The sequence below is a fragment of the Anomaloglossus baeobatrachus genome, chromosome 4, assembly GCF_048569485.1.
Source record: "Anomaloglossus baeobatrachus isolate aAnoBae1 chromosome 4, aAnoBae1.hap1, whole genome shotgun sequence".
NCBI classification, from domain to species: Eukaryota; Metazoa; Chordata; class Amphibia; order Anura; family Aromobatidae; genus Anomaloglossus; species Anomaloglossus baeobatrachus.
In genome coordinates, this window is record NC_134356.1 from 373,994,635 (window position 1) to 374,017,059 (window position 22,425).

The following is a 22,425-nucleotide window of genomic DNA, read 5'->3' on the forward strand; positions in this document are numbered from 1 at the left end:
ATTATGCAGGTAATCTGATATGTAGTAACATATTATAATGTATGATGTTGTGCACTGCCCTGTTAGGGGGTTGAGTTCTGCCCAGCAACAGACAGGGACCAGAGTCAGAGACAGTTAAGTATTGGGTAAAGCCCACAATGGGAAAGAATAGTTCATAGGGAAAAAGACAATTCCTTCTAAAATGTTTTGGAAGACTCAGTGCGTGACAGAAATGGATGTACAGTCTGTAGGTCATCGAGGCCACATGCAGTGGGTGAGCTGTAGCAGGAGAAAAGGAGAAAGGAGACCATATTGGAAATAGCGTCATCCTGAAGTGTTGCCCAAGGCACAGAATGTGAGACAAAGCTTAGACTAGACACCAGCCTTCTAATGAATTTACTACAGATAGAAGGGACCTGAAGAATATCCTCTAGAAGAAAGGCATCAAGCCTCAAAGGTAACGGGCGTAGACAGACTGGCGCGTGAGCATAGTTGGCTTTTCCAGGCGGAGTCTGTCCAAAAGCACAAGACTTTTCTCTAGCACTACTGGCTACCCCTTACCCCTCTCCTCTGAGAGGAGAAGAGACGTGGATATGGAAGCGTCTGGGAGCACAAGGCTCTACACTGGCCACAGTGACCAAACCGTTGACATCCACCTCTACGAGGAGATTGGAAATGGAGCGGCAGGAAGGGAAAGTGACTGTTACTAATTCGACTGAAGCGTTAGTCTGAGTTGTACTTGGACTCGCAGAAAGATCAGAAACAACCCAGCAGGAACTGAGAATGTGTCTGAATATATCTTTTAGACTTGAAACATGCTGGAAAATATTTTCTCTGTATATGGTGTGTAATGTTGTTGACAAAGATGAACTGTCATGTAAAATACTGTTGTTTAAAAAGAACTGGTGATCTCCTTGTAGAAATAAGTCGTCATTTGATTTTGGCCAGCCAACAAGACCATGCATCCAGCCATGACCTGCTCTTTCATGTAGCATGCCGGGGCATCCGGAGTCAATCCCTCGCCCATGAGTAGCATAGTTAGTTTAAAAACAAATAATATAATCCAATATAAATGCATATATCCTAATGTTGTTGTATATTTGTATATGGCTCACATTGGACATAAATTTAAAAAACATCACAGAAAAAGAAGCAGCCACTACTAACACAAGACCAGATCACCAATGCACTAACAGGATACAGCAGACCTCCATGATAAAGGTGGGGTCAGCACAGGGGCAAAATGTGGAAGAAACAACCACTCACAGCATACCAATTTGTGGAGGGGGTGGTTGCTGGTATTAGACATGCAGACAGATGAGGTTTGCATGTGACGCCAGTCAGACAGGTACATGTGATGCACAGTTTGTGACGCCCATTCTATTAGATCGGGGCTGCCCAGCGCTTTATAAGTGCACCCCACAGGACAGACATCTCAGTTCATCCAACCACCACTAAAGTGCCTAGCTGCATCCTGCATGCGTATTAAAAAATATATATTTTCGAAAAAAATGTTTGTGTGTTTTTTTTGGCAATAAAAAGATGAAAAATAATATAAAAAATACATGAGGGTCATATTTTGGCCATATTTTTTGTGAAGCAGTGTCTGTAAGCCAGACACTGCAGCACACATATGTACCTGTGTGACTGGCGCCATTTGCAAGCCTTTCTTGTGTGCATGTCTAATACTACCATAGCAACCACCTTCTCCATGGATTGATAGGTTATGAGTAGCTGTTTCATCAGTATTTTGTACCTGTGCTGCCCCCACCTTTATCACGGAGGTCTGCTGCATCCTGCCATCCTGCCATTACATTGGTAATCTGGTCTTGTGTTGGTAATGGCTGTTTCTTTATCTATAATGTTTATTTGTATAGTTTCACACTATATTAAGAATTACACAAATATGTACGTACATTTAAAAAATAAAAATGAAATTATATACAGTGTGTGTATATATATATATATATATATATATATATATATATACAGTATATAAGACAAAAAGGGGGGGGGGCCAGTCGCACACTGTGAAAAACAAAATAAATTCTATCTTAAAACATAAATGGAGGTATTTGGGATATTATAATGGACATTGTAATACTAGCCCAGCGCCCCTTCACGGCACCCTCCTTTGCTGGGTCCTACACTACACTGCATCTTTTCTGGGTTTTAAAAACCTACAAGACAAAAAACCTATACACATCACCCAGATACGCACCTGTTCACATTGTAAAGGTGCTGCCAGTCCGGTTTGAAGTCAGGTTAGTACCAGCGTGGGAAACCAGCAAGGGAACCTCTGTTTCATTCTGTTTTTTTCCTATTGTATAATGCATATAACAGGGAGTGGTGCTCTGTTTGCTGGATTTGCACTCCAGCTCCTGGCAGCTTCATTAACCTTCTTTGTGTTCACCAGCTGGTCTTGTAGGTTTTTAAAACCCAGAGAAGATGCAGTGTAGTGTAGGACCCAGCAAAGGAGGTTGCCGTGAAGGGGCGCTGAGCTAGTATTACAATGGCCATTATAATATTCCAAATACCTCCATTTATGTTTTAAGGTAGAATTTATTTTGTTTTTTCAGTGTGTGACTGGTACCCCTTTTTTGTCTTGTATTTATACACATCACCCAGATTATTATTATCATTATAGCGCCATTTATTCCATGCCGCTTTACAAGTGAAAGAGGGTATACGTACAACAATCATTAACAGTACAAAACAGACTGGTATAGGAGGAGAGAGGACCCTGCCCGCGAGGGCTCCCAGTCTACAGGATACGCACCTGTGCACATTGTAAAGGTGCTGCCAGTCCAGGTTTGACGTCAGGTTAGTACCAGCGTGGGAAACCAGCAAGGGATCCCCTGTTTCATTCTGTTTTTTACCTATTATATATATACAGTCATATGAAAAAGTTTGGGCACCCCTATTAATGTTAACCTTTTTTCTTTATAACAATTTGGGGTTTTGCAGCAGCTATTTCAGTTTCATATATCTAATAACTGATGGACTGAGTAATATTTCTGGATTGAAATGAGGTTTATTGTACTAACAGAAAATGTGCAATCCGCATTTAAACAAAATTTGACCGGTGCAAAGGTATGGGCACCTCAACATAAAAGTGACATTAATATTTTGTAGATCCTCCTTTTGCAAAAATCACAGCCTCTAGCCGCTTCCTGTAGCTTTTAATGAGTTCCTGGATCCTGGATGAAGGTATATTTGAACATTCCTGTTTACAAAACAATTCCAGTTGAGTTAAGTTTGATGGTCGCCGAGCATGGACAGCCGCTTCAAATCATCCCACAGATTTTCAATGATATTCAGGTCTGGGGACTGGGATGGCCATTCCAGAACATTGTAATTGTTCCTCTCATGAATGCCTGAGTAGATTTGGAGCGGTGTTTTGGATCATTGTCTTGCTGAAATATCCATCCCCTGCGTAACTTCAACTTCGTCACTGATTCTTGCACATTATTGTCAAGAATCTGCTGATACCGAGTTGAATCCATGCGACCCTCAACTTTAACAAGATTCCTGGTGCCGGCATTGGCCACACAGCCCCAAAGCATGATGGAACCTCCACCAAATTTTACTGTGGGTAGCAAGTGCTTTTCTTGGAATGCCGTGTTTTTTTTGCCTCCATGCATAACGCCTTTTTGTATGACCAAACAACTCAATCTTTGTTTCATCAGTCCACAGGACCTTCTTCCAAAATGTAACTGGCTTGTCCAGATGTGCTTTTGCATACCTCAGGTGACTCTGTTTGTGGCGTGCTTGCAGAAACGGCTTCTTTTACATCACTGTCCCATACAGCTTCTCCTTGTGCAACGTGCACTGTATTGTTGACCGATGCACATTGACACCATCTGCAGCAAGATGATGCTGCAGGTCTTTGGAGCTGGACTGTGGATTGTCCTTGACTGTTCTCACCATTCTTCTTCTCTGCCTTTCTGATATTTTTCTTGGCCTGCCACTTCTGGGCTTACTATGCCCTGGACTAGTCCCCCTATCTGAATAGCTGTAATTTATTCGCTGTGTTCAGTATATGCACGCATATGTTTATATGTGTATACATTCACATGTGTATGCGCGTATATATGTTGGTATATATAATAGCAAGATTTAGAAACTATATCTATCAGTATCTCTGATCTATACGAATCATAGTGTGAGTGGCATGTGTGTGAATCACCATACATTATGTAAGTCCCCTCACCTGAGCATAGCAGCACCAATTTGTTTGCAGTGAAGGGACTATCAGGGATAGTCTACGTTGAGTGGGGGCACCACGGCGTCCACACTAGGGTGTCGACCTCCACGGACAGGAAGGAGGAAACTAGGGAATGAGCCCAGGGACCCACTCATGAATAATAATCCATGCACCCAAGTTTTAACTTGCACCTTTGTTTATATATAAAATATTAATAAAGTTTATACATTTTATAAGGGGCTCTTTTGGTTTATACACACTTCTGGGCTTAACAAGAACTGTACCTGTGTTCTTCCATTTCCTTACTATGTTACTGACAGTGGAAACTGACAGTTTAAATCTCTGAGACAACTTTTTGTATCCTTCCCCTGAACAACTATGTTGAATAATCTTTGTTTTCAGATCATTTGAGAGTTGTTTTGATATATATATATACACTGTATATATGGGACAGGCCGCAGTGGTGACATCACAGATGCAGCCAATCACTGGGCTTGGAGACATGTGCCCGCTACATCAGTGGAGCCACTAGGCTCTGTGAATTATTAGCTGTAGCAGTGATGTGCTCTGCGGTGGTGACGTCACCTCTGCAGCTTGTCAATAAAGTAAAAAGGTAATTAAAGCCATACCCCTTTTAGCCACGGTCACACACTGTTTGGTGAGGTTTTTATATCAGTATTTGTAGCCAAAACCAGGAGTTGGTGATAAATACAGAAGTGGTGCCCATGTTTCTATTATACTTTTCCTCTGATTGTTCCACTCCTGGGTTTGGCTACAAATACTGAGGTAAAAAACTCACCAAATACTCAACGTGTGAACATGGCCTTAAAAAGATCACAAAGAAGCATGATAATTGTTCTTGGCACTTCAAGCACTGCAGTGTTCTCACACTACAATCCCAAACTATAGCTTTATATATTTGTTTCAGTAAGTATTCATTGCCACCTAGTGGTATAGCTTGGTTACAAAGTAAATATATTTTTATTAATACTACTACTACTAATAATAATAATAATGTGCTTGCTTTAAAATGTTTTGTGTAATACTTTTTCTCCCAAAACATGAAATAAATTGCAATTTTGAGCTTTTTGGAACACAGAAGCCTTTCCATTAGGCACGTTGCGCACGTTGCTAAGTATGTGATTTTTATTTTATTAAAGTGAAACTTCACCTTTAGTTGTATTGTCTGAAAATGCTGAGGATAACTTTCTCGCATGCATTTCCATTCTCACCTGTAGAAGCTGTGCTGCCAAAAATCTGTTGCAATTTGGGGAAAAACACATATTGTTTTGCTGCAAGGTTGTCATGCTTTCAAGCGTGCCAAGCGCATTCAGACCAAAAAAGTCTGATGCATAGCAAAAAATCCACCAAAACAACTCCGCAAACAAGGGGTGACACTGGGGACACAATAACAACAGTGGGCCCTAGCGCTAGTGTGAGGGTAGATGGGACATCTCCTATCCTTATCTGTAGCTGTCCCTACTCTCCTAGCCAGTCCCTATACAGGCTCTGCAACTGTTGCCGAGCAGCACCCTGAGTCCCTGGGAAACCCTATAGATGCCCTGACTAGTGAGAGGCAGGTGAGGTTCACTAAACCCACCACTGCACTAATAAGACAAGTGGGTAGGGGAGACAAACAGGGGAAAACAGAAAGATTGCAACACAAAAGAATAAGGTACGGCTTCTGGAACACTCCACCAAAGCTTCTTCAACCAAGAGGGCCAGTATACAAATGAATCTGTATCTTCAGCAAGGATTGCTGGGAAACACCTCTATTTAAACCTGAAGGGCATGACTACAAAACTTCTGCAGCTGATCACTCAGCTAGAGACTGCTGGAAAAGCTGGTAACAGCAAAACTGACATTAAACCATTTCACTGCAAAAAGAAACAAAACCACATTTAAATGTGGATAGCCAGAGGCTCCAGTCCAAAATCTGTCACTAGTCTGAAAAGACAGGGAGACAACGGTGACAAGGGTATTTGACCGCACAACATAAAGAACATGCTGGTGTCATTTTGCTCATGGGAAAGCAACCTAATTGTACAACCCTGTAGGAAAATGTTGGCAGAACGTAATTAATGATTATTATTTATTACCATTTTAAATTAGAACCAAAATTCATTTAAGTATGAAATTTTCTTCCAGTATTATTTTTTACTTTGTCTTATCCACATTACATTGCTATTTCTCTGATAGAAATGTGTTCTGTTATATATTATGAAAGGTAGTTTTCAATAATAGTTAGAAAACATGAATTAAAGGGGTTACCGTTTTATTCATTAAGCATTATTGATTGTTTAATGACAAATTAGATCATTTTTGAAAATACTGTTTGTAATACTTCTGTACAGATTTTAATGTTTTTGCTTTGTTGTCATTGAATATAAACCTTGATTTACTTCTAGTGAATTTCGATCTGTCTTGGACATATAAAACGCAAAGGGGTGCAAAACCAGTTAGAAGATAGAGCTCAGATATACAGTATTGTACTGTTTGGGTATTTACACTCCTCATCAGATTAATTGTAAAAAATTCTGTGATTGAAAATGTGATTTTATTCATCTGTGGGTGGTTTGTTTAGCTGCACCACAAACCACTTTTAGATTAATGGGAGAGTTGCAGAAATCCCTGAAACATCTGCTGGGTGTAAATATATCTCAGCAGTCTGTTATCTTTGTGTATATCATAAGACCAGGATACATTACATTACATTGGGAGTAAACTATTGGTTCACAATTAGGGATTACAAGCAGTGTTCTTGAAATCAGTTTGGAACCGAAAGAGAGAAATATTGGAATATTATACAACTTTGACACATTGAATACACAGTAGAACAGCATGGTGGTTACCACTGGGGTCCTGGTTTCAAATCCCATCAAAATCTCTAAGGAGTTTGTATGTTCTCGTATTTGTGTGGGTTTTCTCTGTGTACTCTAGTTTCATCCTACACTTAAGGCCCGTTTCACACGTCAGTGAAAAACACAGACGTTCTTCACTGACGTGTAAAACACGCCCATGTCCCTCCGTGTGCCGTGATTCACGGCACACGTGGGTTGTCTTAAGTGCAATCCTGGCTCCGTTCTCCGTGGTCCGTGATTGCACTTAGAAATCAACTCACCTGTGCCCGCTCCCGCTGTCCTTGGTGCTGATCGCTCCCGCGGTGCAGCATCCAGCTGGCACTGACCCCCGCAGCAGCTGCTTCCGGGTCGGCTGTGTCGTGCATCATGAATATGCGCGACAGTAATGAGCCGGCTCAGAAGCAGCAGACTGCACAGAGAGCACAGAGCGTCGCTGGAGCCGGGTGAGTAAAAATGCTTTTTATTTTAGAAGCACGTTTTTTTCTGGCACGTGTTTCACGAATCACACCATAGTGTGGTCCGTGGGACATCCGTGATGCCAGAAAAAAATGGACATGTCTCCGTGCGGCAATCATGGACACGCGGGTACGCCGCACGGAGACACGTGCAGTGAAAAATCACTGATGTGTGAGCAGACCCATTCATTATAATGGGTCTGCGTATGTCAGTGATTCTAGTACGTTTAAAAAAAAGCACAAACGTACCAGAATCACTGACGTGTGAAAGGGGCTTAAATAACATACTGATGGGGAATTCAATTTGTGAGCCCAATTGGGGACAGTGATGATGATGTCTGTAAAGTGCTGTGGAAACTAATGGTGCTATATAGTCATGGGTGAAAGTTTTGGCACCTTTGAAATTGTTCCAGAAAATAAAGTACGATATTTCTCCCAGAAAATTATTGTACTTACACTTGTTTTATTATACGCATGTTTATTTCCTTTGTGTTCATTGGATCAACACAAAATATGGGAAAAAAGGCAAATTGGACATAATTTCACACACAACCCCAAAAACGGGCCACACAAAATTGTTGGCACCCCCAACTTAATATATTGTTGCACACCCTTTGGAATAAATAACTGCAATCAATCAATTCCTATAACCATCAACAAGCTTCTTACATCTCTCAACTGGAATTTTGGACCATTCTTCTGTTGAAAACTGCTCCAGGTCTCATATTTGAAGGATGCATTCTCCCAACAGTAATTGTAAGATTTCTCCATAGATGTTCAATGGGATATAGATCCGGACTCATCATTACTGACCACTTCAAAACTCTCCAGCGCTTTGTTTCCCTCCCTTTCTGGGTGAGTCTTGAAGTATGTTTAGTGTCATTGTCTTATTGGAAGACCCGTAACCTAGGACGCAAACCCAGCTTTCTGACACCGGGCACTACATTGCAGCACACATTTTTTTTGGTAATGTTCAGATTTCTTGATGCCTTACACACAGTCAAGGCACCTTGTGCCAGAGGCAGAAAGACAACTCCAAAAAATCTTTGCACCCCCACAATATTTGATTTCAAGTATTGTGTTATTTTCTTTGTAGGTCTGATGCCATTTACGGTAAACAGTAGAATGATGTGCTTTACCAAAAAGCTCTATTTTGGTCTCATCTATCCACATCATGCTTTCCCAGAAGGATTTTGGTTTACTGAAGTACATTTTTGCAAACTGCAGTTTAGCTTTCTTATATCTCTATGTATGCTATGTATGTCAGCAGTGGGGTCCTCCTGGGTCTCCTGCGATAGCATTTCATTTCATTCAAATGTCGACGGATAATTCATGCAGATACTGATGCATAATGAGCCTGCAGAACAACTTGAATTTCTTTGGAACTTAATTGGGGTTTCCTGTCCGGAATATCCTGCAACCTTTCGTCAATTTTTCTCTGCCGTCCACGTCCAGGGAGATTAAGGCTGCTTTCATACATCCGGTTTTTGCAGTGCGGCTCAATCCGGCTCAAAAACCTATGCAACGGATGCGGGGAAAAAAACGGATCCGTTGCATAAGTTTTCCATGCGGCCCGTCCGTTTTTTGACGGATGCGGCTTGATACTGAGCATGCGCAGTGGAAGAAACCGCATTCGACGGCCGGATGTGTTTTTTTCCGCAGGACGCCGCATCCGGCATCCATAGGCCTGCATCGTAAATTGCGCTGTATCGCGCCGGATCCGGCGCAATGCGTTTTTTTTTCTCAGCACAAAAAAAACGTGCAAGGCAACGTTCCATCCGGCCGCCACATGGGCTAAATATGCTGCATCCGGCAAAACCGGATGCAACGCAAGGCCATGCGGCACAATACGGCGCTAATGCAAGTCTATGGGGAAAAAACGCAAGCGGCGGCAAAAAAAAAAGGTTGCGTTTTTTCTGCAAAGTGCCGTATTGTACCGCTCAGCAAAAACCGGATGTGTGAAAGCAGCCTAACTACAGTGCCATGGTTTGTAAACTTCTTGATTATGTAACGCTTTATGGACAAAGGAACATCACGCTCTCTGGAGACTTGATATTTTTCAACAGTTTTGGTTTTCAAGTCCTCAGACAGTTCTGTTCTCCTCTTTCTCTTTTCCATGCTTAGTGGAGCACACACAGACAAACAATGCAAAGATTGAGTCAACTTCTCACCTTTTTATCTGGCATCCGGCGTGATTTTCATATTGCCCATACCTGTTACTTGCCACACGTGAGTTTGAATGAGCATCACATGCATAAAACAAAGTTGTTTACCTATAATTATCAAACAGTGCTAATATTTTTTTCTGTCCATCTTGGAGGTTTTGTGTGAAATTATGTCCAATTTGCCTTTTTTTTTTGTGTCGTTGCAATATACACACAATAAATAAACATGTCTATAACAAAACCTGTAATGGCAATAATTTTCATAAAGAAATACTTCATGTTCTGAAGCAATTTCAAGGGTGCCAACATTTTCGGCCATGACTATATAAGGAAGTAAAATAAATATAAACTTTTATTTTTAGAGGCTACAATCAAACAAAATAAACTCAATATTCAATGACGACCGCAGTGAACATTCTCTTTTTCTAGGTTTGCAGTCACATTTCTTTATTTTATTTCCATTAGGGATACATACATAGATGACTCAAGGAAACCTAAAGTAAAGGCGATGGCGGGAAGCTACTTAGAATACCTTTTTGGGCAGGATGAAGATCAGCTGGTAATTTTCATCTCTAACATCTAGCAACATGAATAAGTAAACACATGCATTATTTGGCATAAAGATTTGAACATTGTGTTCCAAAACCATAAATAATATCGTGGTTGACTTTTCACTAGAATTTGGTAAACTGCTGTAATTATCTAGCCACAAATACATTGCTGAAGTTTGTTCTTAGTGATAAAATTTGTTTGTAATATGGGTTTTATTCTATTCATTTTAAAATTTGTCAGGTGTTATGCATACCAAATTATTATTATTTATTATTCTAGCGCCATTTATTCTATAGTGCTTTACAAGTGAAAGGGTATTATTAAAAAACAAGTACAACTATCATAAACATTACAAAAACAGACTGGTACAAGAGGAGAGAGCACCCTGCCCACGAGGGCTCACAGTCTATAGGGGATGGATGAGGGTACAGTAGTTGAGCACAGAGCTGGTTGTGCAGTGGTGTACTGGTCTGAGGGTTATTGTAGATTTGTAGGTTTGTCGGAAGAGGTGAGTCTTCAGGTTCCTTTTGAAGCTTTCCATGGTAGTTGAGAGTTTTATATGCTTGGGTAGAGAGTTCCAGAGTATGGAGGAGGAGCGGTAGAAATCTTGAATGTGATTGTGGGAAGTGGAGATAATAGAGGAGTAGAGTTGAAAGTCTTGTGAGGATCTGAAGTTGCGTGCAAGTAGGTACCGGGAGACTAGGTCACCAATGTTTGGCGGAGACACGAAGTGGATGGCTTTGTATGCTATGGTTAGTGTTTTGGACTGGAGTCTTTAGACAATGGGAAGCCAGTGAAGGAATTGGCGGAATGGCGAGGTCTGGGAATAGCGAGGGGAGAGGTTGATTAATTGGGCCGCAGAGATTAGAATAGATTGTAGGGGTGCAAGAGTGTTGGAAGGGAGGCCACGGAGCAGGAGGTTGCAGTAGTCGAGGCGGGAGATGATGAGGGCATGCACTAATATTTTTGCTGATTCTTGATAAAGGAATGCACGAATCTGGGAGATATTTTTGAGTTGTAGTCAGCAGGAGGTGAACAGAGCTTGGATCTGTGGCTTGAAGGATAGAGCAGAGTCAAGGGTTACTCCAAGGCAACGAGCTTGCGAGACTGGAGAAAGTGAGCAGCCATCAACTTTGATGGATGGGCTTGTTAGAGAAGGAGGAAAGATAATGAATTCAGTTTTGTCCATGTTAAGCTATAGGAATCACACAGAGAAGGATGAAATAGTAGTCAGACATTGTGGAATATTGGTTAGTAGGAAGGTGATGTCAGGTCCAAAGAGGTAGAGCCGCGCATCATCAGCATAAACATGATACTGAAAGCTGTGGGCTTCTATGAGCTTTCCCAGGCCGAAGGTGTAGATGGAGTACAGCAGGGGTCTAAGAACTGAACCTTGGAGGACACCAACAGATAGAGGGCGAGATGAGGAAGTTGTGTGACAGTGGGAGATGCTGAAAGATCGGTTGTTTAGGTATGAGGGGATCCAAGATAGAGCCAAGTCTATGATCCTCAGAGATGCATGAATCTGTAATAGGAGGGAGTGATCCACTGTGTCGAAGGCATGTTTATATCTGAGTTTTTCTTTGCATGTTTATTTTTGCATACATTTGTAATAGGCAGTCCCTTCCTTGATTGTACCATTATGTATTATTATTGGTTATTAGTGGTCACAGTACATTGTTACACCTCGTGGCTCTCCGGTTGCAAGGAATGAGGTAGTCTCCCATTCCTTGTCTGCCACGAGCCCTTCTGTTCAGCAGCACCGAAGGTCTAGGAGACTGCGCGAATCAATGGTGCTGGAGTCAATGGACTGGAATCAATGGTGCTCTATAAATAAACAATAATAATAAAATAATAATAATAACTGCGCGGTCTGCAGGAGATGCCTGCTCACAGACACAGCAGAAGGGTGACACCTAGTGGTTCTCCCTTTGCAAGGAATGAAGCGGTCTCCCATCCCTTGCCTGCCACGTGCCCTCCTGCTCAGCATCACAGAGGGTCTGAGAGGTTGCGCAGTGTGCAAAGGATGGATGCTCAGGGATGCAGCAGGACTTCCCTTATCTCTGTACATTGTAAAACCGAGGATCCCGCCTTTTATGACCCAAAGGCAGGAAGATGAGCATGTGCCCAACGTGACATCTTCTGATTCGCTCACTGATATCACACGGCCCGATGACGAGGCTGGTGATGTGCTGAATCCTGACTGGCCAGGCCAGGACGTCACAAATCCTGATTGGGTCACGTCCGTCTCACGCCCGCCCTTGGATGGAGCTAAGCCTCCTTAAAAGCTCCCCCTGCCTTCATGGCAGCGCGCGACCGTCCTTCTATGTTTGGATGTCTGGCAGCATTCTGCCACACCACTGTACAGACGTCATTGTCTTTTGTGGGCTTTGCCCTTGCTGCTCAGGCAGCACCTGGTTTGCAGGTCTTGCCCCTGCCTTGCTGCTCCGGCAGTATCTCATTCAACAGGCCGTGTTCCTGTCCCAGGTGAGCTCCTCGAGTCTCCACCGGACTCACCTGGTTCTTGAAAGCACACGTGCGTGGGCACCTCTGTGCTACCCTCGTGCCATATTCCTGTGACTCCCGCTGGCACACGTGCGTAGGCACCTCTGTGCGTCCCCGTGCAACAGGTACACCGATTGAGAAGCCCCGAGCCATACAACCCTCACGGGTTAGGGCGGACCGGTGTACATAGATTGTCTGTGACATTCCAGACGATCACTAGTAGCAACCCGCTCACTCTTTCCTGACCATAGCAGCGGTCCCTTACACCACACAGTGGACCTTGACCGGCGGAAGCTGTCCATTTCCCATCTTGGCACGCTTCCCCGGGTCCCCCTCGTAACAGTACATGGTCTACGTTTTTGAGGAGGATACCTTTAGAGTTTTGTGCTGCATTATAGCAAACCCCTGGTATTTTTTGCTCTTTTATGTCTTTCTGGTGTTTTATAGAGTGGAAGCAACTTCTGCATCGTGTAAAGAAGCAGTGTCTGCAAGAGGGAGAAGGGAATGAGAAAGTGAGTGTAAATCAAGGTGCTTGAGACTTCTGCGAGCGGGAGAAAGTTTGTGAAGGAGGGATTGTGTATGTGGAGAAGAGAGGGGAAAGAATGTGAGTGGTCAGACAGGGGAGAGTTGAGTTAGAGAGGTCAGATAGGGAAAAGTGATGAGTGAAGATGAGGTCCAGCTTGTGGCCTTCTTTGTGAGTAGCTGTAGAGGACCATTGGGTGAGGCCGAAGGAGGAAGTAAATGTTAAAAATTTAGAGACAGATGAGGGAGAGGTGTCAATGGAGATGTTGAAATCGCCCATGATAATAGTCAGGATGTCAGTGGAAAAGAATTGTAGTAACCAGGTGTGGAAATAGTAAAAAAAAAAGGAGGTGGCTGGCCGTGGGGGGCAGTAAATGACATCCAGTTGGAGGTTGGAGGGGGAGTAGTTCTGGATGAAGTGCACCTCAAAAGAGGGGAGAGTAATGGTGTGTGACAGTGGAATTGGGGTAAAGGAGCATTTGTCAGACAGGAGGAAACCAACTCCTCCACCATGTTTGTTACTGGGGCGGGAGGTATGAGAGAGATGGAACCCACCTTAAGAAAGCGTGGCAGGAGAGGCTGTGTCTAACGGGGTGAGCCAGGTTTCTGTGTGCCAGGTTTCTTTGTTCTTCCTTTTTGGTTCACTTCCAGGTGTTTTCTCATTTTCCCATTTTGGTCTGCCCTATCACATTCTACGTTGGGTTTTATATGCTCACCTTTCACTGCACTTTTTTCCTGGTTATACCTGTAGGTGGACTTGCATTTAGGAGTTCCAACCCTTTAGCTAAGGGACTTACCTTATTGGGTAAACACCGGTTTAATTCCTGCAGTGATTAGGTTTGTTTTCCTTCCCAGTACCTTTTCCATTCACCTCTTCTATGTTTCTGGGAGGTTTTACTTGTTCCGTTTACTTATTAGCTCTCTTTAGCTTCTCCTTTCTACCTTATTTGAAGGTGTTTTAGTTATCTCACACTGCGTTTTTGTATTTTCCTGCACACATGCCTCTTACCTTGTTGGCAGCGTGTTGCAGCCTCCCTTCTGGTCCTTCAGGAGGTATGAGAAACCCTTTGGCAGCATTTTAGTAAGTCAGGTCTGAGGTGGTGTTTTGAGTTGTGCAGCTAGGGTTTTTTTCTAGTCTATACAGGGACCCAGTTTGGTTTGGGTGCGGCATCTCGCTTTAGTAGGTTTTCCATTTCTTGTGTTTGACAGTGTTTACGTTCATAATATTATAGCCTGCCCTTGTAGTGTTATGGGGCGTCAGCATGGATTCAGTTAACACGTTCTCCTCACAATTACAAATTATATCATTGGAGGTTGCAGATTTTAAACGTCAGCAACAGCTTGCATATTCGGCTACTTCACATGTCTCGGGCCAGTAGAGAAACGTGGTTGAACCCAAGGGAAATTTCACGGATTGCTTTGACGGGAGCCAAAAACTGAATCCCATATTCCACATGTGGCCTTACAAGTGATTTATAGCAGGGTAACAATACATTGGGCTCACGTGTTGTAATCTCTCTTTTTATTTTTTTTAACTTCGTTTTATTAACAATTTCAAACATGGTACAACTGACATTTGCCATATAAAGATAGCTCCGTATATAGATAGTAATATTTAAATATAACAATAAACAGTCATATGAAGTCCATAATATCTTTAGCACTTAAGATAGAACAATGTTATTATCCATACTTCTTATCATTTGCATATATATATAATTTTATATTGAGCATAAGAACAGCTGTAACTATCAGCATGACCATATTTTGAAAACAAGATAGAAAGAGGAATAGAAAAAGGAAGAAAGAAAGAACAACAACAGCCACATTGCATTATTATATCGCAATATACCATTGGACAGTGTTTCATATCCCAACATCTAACGGGAACCACCATTATCCGCATAATCTCCTTCAAACCTCCGCAAGTGTGTCTGGAGAAGAATTCCACAAACCCCAGATTTTGTTAAATTTTCCCGGGCACCCCCTATTATAATATACCACCCGCTCATAGACTATGGTTGCATTGACTAGTTTAACCCAGGACCGCACAGTTGGATTCGAATCTCCCATCCACCTCAGAGCTATTAATTTCCTAGCCAGAAACAATGCCTCTCTGAGGAATATTGTCATGTAATGATCCCAGGACTCTTCCTCCACCACCCCAAACAGGCATATCAAAGAGTCACACAAAACAGGAATCAACACAATCGATGTCAGCAGAGATGTCACTCCCCGCCAGTACGAAGCTATATTGGGACAGCTCCAGATCATATGTATGAAATTTGCCCCTGAGAGATGACACCTCGGGCACTCCGATGTACGAGAACGGCCCATACTAAATAATCGAGTTGGAGTAAGGTATGCCTGGTGGACAATGTAGCATTGAATCAACTTATTATTAACTGATGGGGATATCGCAGTCGGAGATTCCAATATCTCTTCCCATTCCTCTCCCTGTAGAGAGGGAATTAGAGATTTCCATCTATCCTGGGCTGGCAAGGAGTCCGACTCCACCCCCACTGACAGCAGGTAGGTATATATAGCTGAGATGAGGCCTCGAGGTCCTTGTGATTTTAGAATACCTATCATAGGAAGTGATGATATCAATTTCCTCACTCCAATTTTTTGTATGTGGGATTGAATCGCTGTGCGAATCTGCAGGTATCTAAAAAACTGTGTTCTTGGAACATTATATTCAATCTGGACATGTTCAAAGGACTTGAAGGTTGTGGTTCCCGGGACAAAAAGATCACCTAATGCACTGACGCTGTGAGTGGCCCAGAATTGCGCTGAGGGGAGATCTCTCAGAGTATGGAAGTGGCTATTCCCCCATAATGGGAGTTCCGCCACCACCCCTTCGAAGTGTACCACCCTCTTGGCTTGTCGCCAGACTAATCTTGCCAACCTGAGGAGGGGTAATTGCCGTGGTGTTCTCAGTCCTTCTGATTCCAGAAAACCCACTAAACAATCAGTCCCAGCCGCGTGTGCCAAGTGACTCTCAGAGTTTGGCAGCTGACATCCAGGCATCCAAGTCTCTAGTGCCCCAAGCTGTCCCGGAAGGTAGTAGAGGAAGAACTCCGGTAGAGCCATCCCTCCCAGTCTTTTGGATCTCTGTAAAATGGATAACCGAAGTTTGGGTCTGGATTTCCCCCATATGAAAGAGGTAGTAAGCGAGTTCAACATTGAGAAGAAGGATTTGGGTACTGATACTGCACTATGTTGTAGTGTATAACTAAGCTTTGGAAGTAATATTTTGATTAAATTTATTCTGCCAACCACTGACAGGGGTAGCTTGCTCCACAAGTTATATTTAAGTTTAACGTGCTCCAGAAGTGGTGTTATACTCGTCTGCAGGTCTAGTGTATGGTCTTTCTGTATGTGTATTCCCAGGTATTTAAAGCTAGTTACCACTTGCAACGGTGACCTACCCTCCATTGAAATGCCAGACCCATGCATTAATGGCATCAAAGCCGACTTATCCCAGTTGATGCGTAGTCCCGAAAACTCCCCAAATGTATCTATAGTGTCTATAACCACCGGTAGAGTCTCTTGCACTCAATCTAAGAAGACAACCATGTCATCCGCATACAATCCTATTTGATCTGTGCGGTCGGCTATAGTGATTCCAGTGATCTGTGGATGAGAGCGGATTCTAATTGCCAAAGCTTCAATAACTAGTGCAAACAATGCTGGAGACAGAGGGCATCCCTGTCTTGTGCCCCGGTTCAATGAGAAGGGTGTAGACATAGCACCATTGACTAGTATCCTGGCTGTCGAGGACCTATACAACATATGAATCCAATTACTGAATTTAGGCCCAAAAGCGAATCTCTGGAGGCAGGCAAATAAAAATGGCCATTCTACCGAGTCAAATGTCTTGGCCGCGTCCAGCGAGGCCAAGGCCCACTCGTTCTCCTGGACCAGTGTGTCACGGGCGGAGGAGGGGATGCCGCGCTCTCCCACTGCTCGGGTCCGGCTGCCGCTGCGGCTGCTGCGGCCTGCTGCTGCTGCTCGGTAGCTCGAGCGATGGGCCGGATCCCGGGGACTCGAGCGGCGCTCCTCGCCCGTGAGTGAAAGGGGATTGTGATTTGGGATAGTTTATTGTCCGTGACGCCACCCACGGTTGTGGTGATTTGTTGACACCACCGCTGCTCTGTATGGGGATCCCGGGGACTGATGACAGGGAGCAGCAAAGTTGTTGGTTCTCCCCTCCGTGGGTAGGGGGTTGTTGTCCCGGGGCCCAGTGATGAGGTGCGTGATGCAGGGCTTGGTGTGGTACTCACTCAGCCTGAGACGAAGACACAGTTGTCGGTAAAACACACGGCTGGAAAGACGGTTCCCACGGACGGCTGCACTTGCTTTTCCCCAGTAGTTGACGGTGACGGTCCCTTTTCCTGCACCTAAGATGATGATGGTTGCGATGGGTTCCCACCGGTAACCCGCTCCCCGGATTAGATGTGGGCCGGAGGAGCCCTACTTCGCCCACAGGCACTGGCCCTGAGAAACTGGTGCCCTGGCGGTGGCGGTGTCTCTCTCCAAAGGTTGGACTGTTGCCTTCAATCGGGACTTGGTTGTTGGGAGACCCAGAGGTCCCCTTCACTAACGGATTTGGCAAATTCATGGCGACTCCTAGCCTTGCCGGGATCCGAAAGGCCCCTGCCAATGGTGCTGACTGCTCTTCGTATACCGCTCCGGTACCGCCGGGCCACCACCCGTCCGCGGTCCTTCCAGCAACCTCCAAGCAGTCTCCCCTGCAGACAGTCACCGCCGTCTGCTGACCTTGCTGTCTCAGTCCGGGGCGTACACCCGGACCAGCTTCAGGCTTTACAAACTGTCACTTTTCTGTCACTACTCTCACTTGCTCCTCTACTACTTCCTTCTACTTCCTCCTCCTTAACTCAACTTGCTTCCTCTCACTTTCACTTCCCTCACTTGACTGCCTGGTTTTCCCGCCTCCAGGGCTGTGAACTCCTCGGTGGGCGGAGCCAACCGCCTGGCCCACCCCCTGGTGTGGACATCAGCCCCTGGAGGAAGGCAACAAGGATTTTTGGTTAGCCTTGGTGTTCCTAACTGGGGTGTAGGGTGTGGTGGTGTTATGACCTGTGACCCCTGGCTTGCCCAGGGCGTCACATTCCCCCTTAGCAAAATGCAGACCGTCCGCGGGCTGCCCGTCCAACACCGGTTTTATTTTCTGGAAAGATATAAAAGGTAAACACAATACAATTTATGACATCATCCCACATCGGGAGGTTCGGTACTAAAACGTTGCAAACATTTTAAACGGTTGCGGCTGCCGCTCTCTCCCACCCAAGTAACCTGGCCCTGATGCTGCCCCTAAAACCCAGGCAGCACCCCTTGACCCCAGTCCTGAACCAGTTACCCCAGCGGGATCTGTCCTTCCCTCCAGAGGGTAGCCACCGGTTCCTGTGGTGGCTGGGCCCCAGCCTGCTCCACTGCGGGCCCTCCCTCCAACCTGCCTCTCCGGAGGCGGTAACGGCTAGCTGCAACAACAGATTTATTTACAACCCACTTAACGTTTGTGGTTGCCCTGCAAGTTCACGGGCTTGTCCATAGGAGTTCCTATGCAAAACTTTTTGAAGGGTCCCCACAGGGACAACGGTGCCAGCAACGGCCGGTTTCCAAATCACGGTTGCAGATAATCAGGTTACTTTCACGGTAATCATTTTCTCATTTTTGCAAAACTTTTTAAAACTTGTAAACATACTGACTGGTGGTCCCAACGGGGACGGTGCAACGGTGCTCCGCTGCCATCACTCTGAGTCCTCGACATCACCAGAGGGAGGGGGCGCGGCGCTCACACGGGACTCATTCACATCCCGCCGGGCTATAAACACTTCGGCCTCCAGGCCTGGTTCATATATAAATCCATAGCCCCGGCGGACATCAAACCGCCTCACCTGCCCTTTGTACAGTGGGCCCCGGACACGGAAAGTTGTCTGACAGAGGTTCTCTTTTTCCCGGATTGCACGGGCCACCAACTCCGCCTTCTTTCTTTCCCTCTCTTCAATCTCCAGGCCCAACGGTACCGGCTCCCTGTCCCAGTACGGCGCTGCTGCGAGCTCCGGCGCACGGGTCGGGCCCCGCGAGACCTGTTGGACATTGCCCACTGCTGGTACTCTGGGCGTCAGGTCCCGCGGTGACTTGGCCTTAGACGCTGCTTTGCATCGGCAACCCGGCGCAACCTCAGCCGAGGTGTGGGGGACGGGCACAGGGGCTTTCCGCGGTTGGGCATTCGGCACGGAGCGGGTCATCGGCTCCGGCTCGGGGACTTTCTCGGGGGACGCCTCCGGTTCGATTTTCGGGGCTTTCCAGGGCAGCACCTCCGGTCGACTACGGGCTCCGGCTACAGGTCGGCCCGCCTGGGCGGGCATGCTGGGTATCGCTACCGGTTGCGGTGGTAGCGGGCCTAGTGGCGGGGTCACGGCTTCCGAGACGGGTGGCGAGGGAGGCAGCAGGGGGAGAGGGTTTGGACCGGGTCCCGCAGCCGCGATGACCGGCCCTTCAAGGGCATCGGGGCGTGGGTCACTCACCCTCCCTTCCTCCGCTTTCTCCTCGCGTCTCCGCACGGTCGCGATGACGTCCGCCATGTCGGTCTCCCACTCCTCCATGAGGAGCTGCATCTTGACCTGCAGCCTTTGGTAGAGCTGCGCGGTCCGGATCTCCACCCACGCCGCGGTTCCAGGCGCGGGGGCTACAGTGCTGCGGGACGGCGTGAACATGTTGCTGGCGGCCTCTCCCAGGAACAAGATGGCTGCAGGGTCCTGGCGTCCCTGCTTTTATAGCCGCGCTCACATGCAGCTAGCCGCCATTCCGTCTCCCTTAGCCTCTTTCCGGCCCCTCTTCTATCGGGGCGGGGTCTTGGCCTTCGCGCCTCCACTAATCGAGAAGACGCTCGAGCGGGAACTTTTCGCGCCAAAGATGGCGGCTTCTGAAATTTTCTGGCCGGACACCTCCGGTGGTAACAAGGCGCACCTCTACCCAACGGCAGAGCGGTAAGATCCTGTTCGTGACGCCAAGTTGTCGCGGGCGGAGGAGGGGACGCCGCGCTCTCCCACTGCTCGGGTCCGGCTACCGCTGCGGCTGCTGCGGCCTGCTGCTGCTGCTCGGTGGCTCTAGCGATGGGCCGGATCCCGGGGACTCGAGCGGCGCTCCTCGCCCGTGAGTGAAAGGGGATTGTGATTTGGGATAGTTTATTGTCCGTGACGCCACCCATGGTTGTGGTGATTTGTTGATACCACCGCTGCTCTGTATGGGGATCCCGGGGACTGATGACAGGGAGCAGCAAAGTTGTTGGTTCTCCCCTCCGTGGGTAGGGGGTTGTTGTCCCGGGGCCCAGTGATGAGGTGCGTGATGCAGGGCTTGGTGGGGTGCAGGGACGCTGGGGCAGCGCTGTGCCTTGCGGCACTGTGGTACTCACTCAGCCTGAGACGATGACACAGTTCTCGGTAAAACACACGGCTGGAAAGACGGTTCCCACAGACGGCTGCACTTGCTTTTCCCCAGTAGTTGACGGTGACGGTCCCTTTTCCTGCACCTAAGATGATGATGGTTGCGATGGGTTCCCACCGGTAACCCGCTGCCCGGCTTGGATGTGGGCCGGAGGAGCCCTACTTTGCCCGCAGGCGCTGGCCCTGAGAAACTGGTGCCCTGGCGGTGGTGGTGTCTCTCTCCAACGGTTGGACTGTTGCCTTCAATCGGGACTTGGTTGTTGGGAGACCCAGAGGTCCCCTTCACTAACGGATTTGGCAAATTCACGGCGACTCCTAGCCTTGCCGGGATCCGAAAGGCCCCTGCCAATGGTGCTGACTGCTCTTCGTATACCGCTCCGGTACCGCCGGGCCACCACCCGTCCGCGGTCCTTCCAGCAACCTCTAATCAGTCTCCCCTGCAGACAGTCACCGCCGTCTGCTGACCTTGCTGTCTCAGTCCGGGGCACACACCCGGACCAGCTTCAGGCTTTACAAACTGTCACTTTTCTGTCACTACTCTCACTTGCTCCTCTACTACTTCCTTCTACTTCTTCCTCCTTAACTCAACTTGCTTCCTCTCACTTTCACTTCCCTCACTTGACTGCCTGGTTTTCCCGCCTCCAGGGCTGTGAACTCCTCGGTGGGCGGAGTCAACCGCCTGGCCCACCCCCTGGTGTGGACATCAGCCCCTGGAGGAAGGCAACAAGGATTTTTGGTTAGCCTTGGTGTTCCTAACTGGGGTGTAGGGTGTGGTGGTGTTATGACCTGTGACCCCTGGCTTGCCCAGGGCGTCACAAGTGTGCTATATTGCACTATGGACTGGACCCGTCTTATATTTATTGAGGTGTTTTTCCCAGGCATAAATCCGGTTTGATCTGGGTGAACTATACTCAATATGACTGAATTAAGCCTGGACGCCAGTAATTTGGTAAAGATCTTGTAATCCACGTTAACTAGGGATATAGGATGGTATGAACCGCAGTCTAGTGGGTCTTTACCCTCCTTCCTCAGCACGACTATATGTGCTTCGTACAAGGAAGCAGGTAGAGAGTCGCCGGCTGAAAAATGTGAGAAAACCTCTAAAAGAATCGGGGCCAATACGTCACAATATTTACTATAGAATTCTATGGGAAGGCCATCTGGACCCGGAGATTTCCCCCTAGCCATATCCGAGATGGCAGTAATCACTTCATCCAGTGTGATGTCTGCCTCCAGAGACTCCCGTTGTGATTCACTCAAAGTGGGAAACTCCAAATCCGACAAATATGTCACGCAACTTTGAACTCCATGAGGATTTCTAGATGTGTATAGGGTTTTATAGTATTCACAAAAGCACTCTAAAATATCTTCAGGGGATGTAGCTATTGAGCCATCCATCTTCCGTATACCCAATATTGTATTTGAAGTGTTGTGTTGCCTAACCATATATGCCAATAATTTACTGGATTGATTTCCAAGCTCAAAATATGATTGTCGGGTAAAGAACAATTTGCGTTTGGACTTGGTCTCAGAGTGCTGCATATATAACCTATATGCTTGCATCCAGGCCGCCCTATTTCCATCGGTTGGGGCCGATATATATATTGCCTCTGAGTCCCTAAGTCTCCCCTCTACTATATCATCCTCAGTTTTAGTCACTCTTTTAAGATATGTTATGGTTGAAGACAAACACCCTCTAAGGTAGGC

The 22,425-nt window shown here is 46.2% G+C and overlaps 1 protein-coding gene across 1 annotated transcript in view; it reads left to right on the top strand.

The window, feature by feature from the left end:
* Nucleotides 1-22,425, top strand: part of FBXL13 (F-box and leucine rich repeat protein 13) — a 400,423-nt gene that overhangs the window by 27,310 nt on the left and 350,688 nt on the right. The window contains exon 3 of the mRNA XM_075345189.1: nt 10,133-10,226. Within this exon, the coding sequence (XP_075201304.1) occupies nt 10,133-10,226 (94 nt within the window). The remainder of the gene's footprint in view (nt 1-10,132; nt 10,227-22,425) is intronic.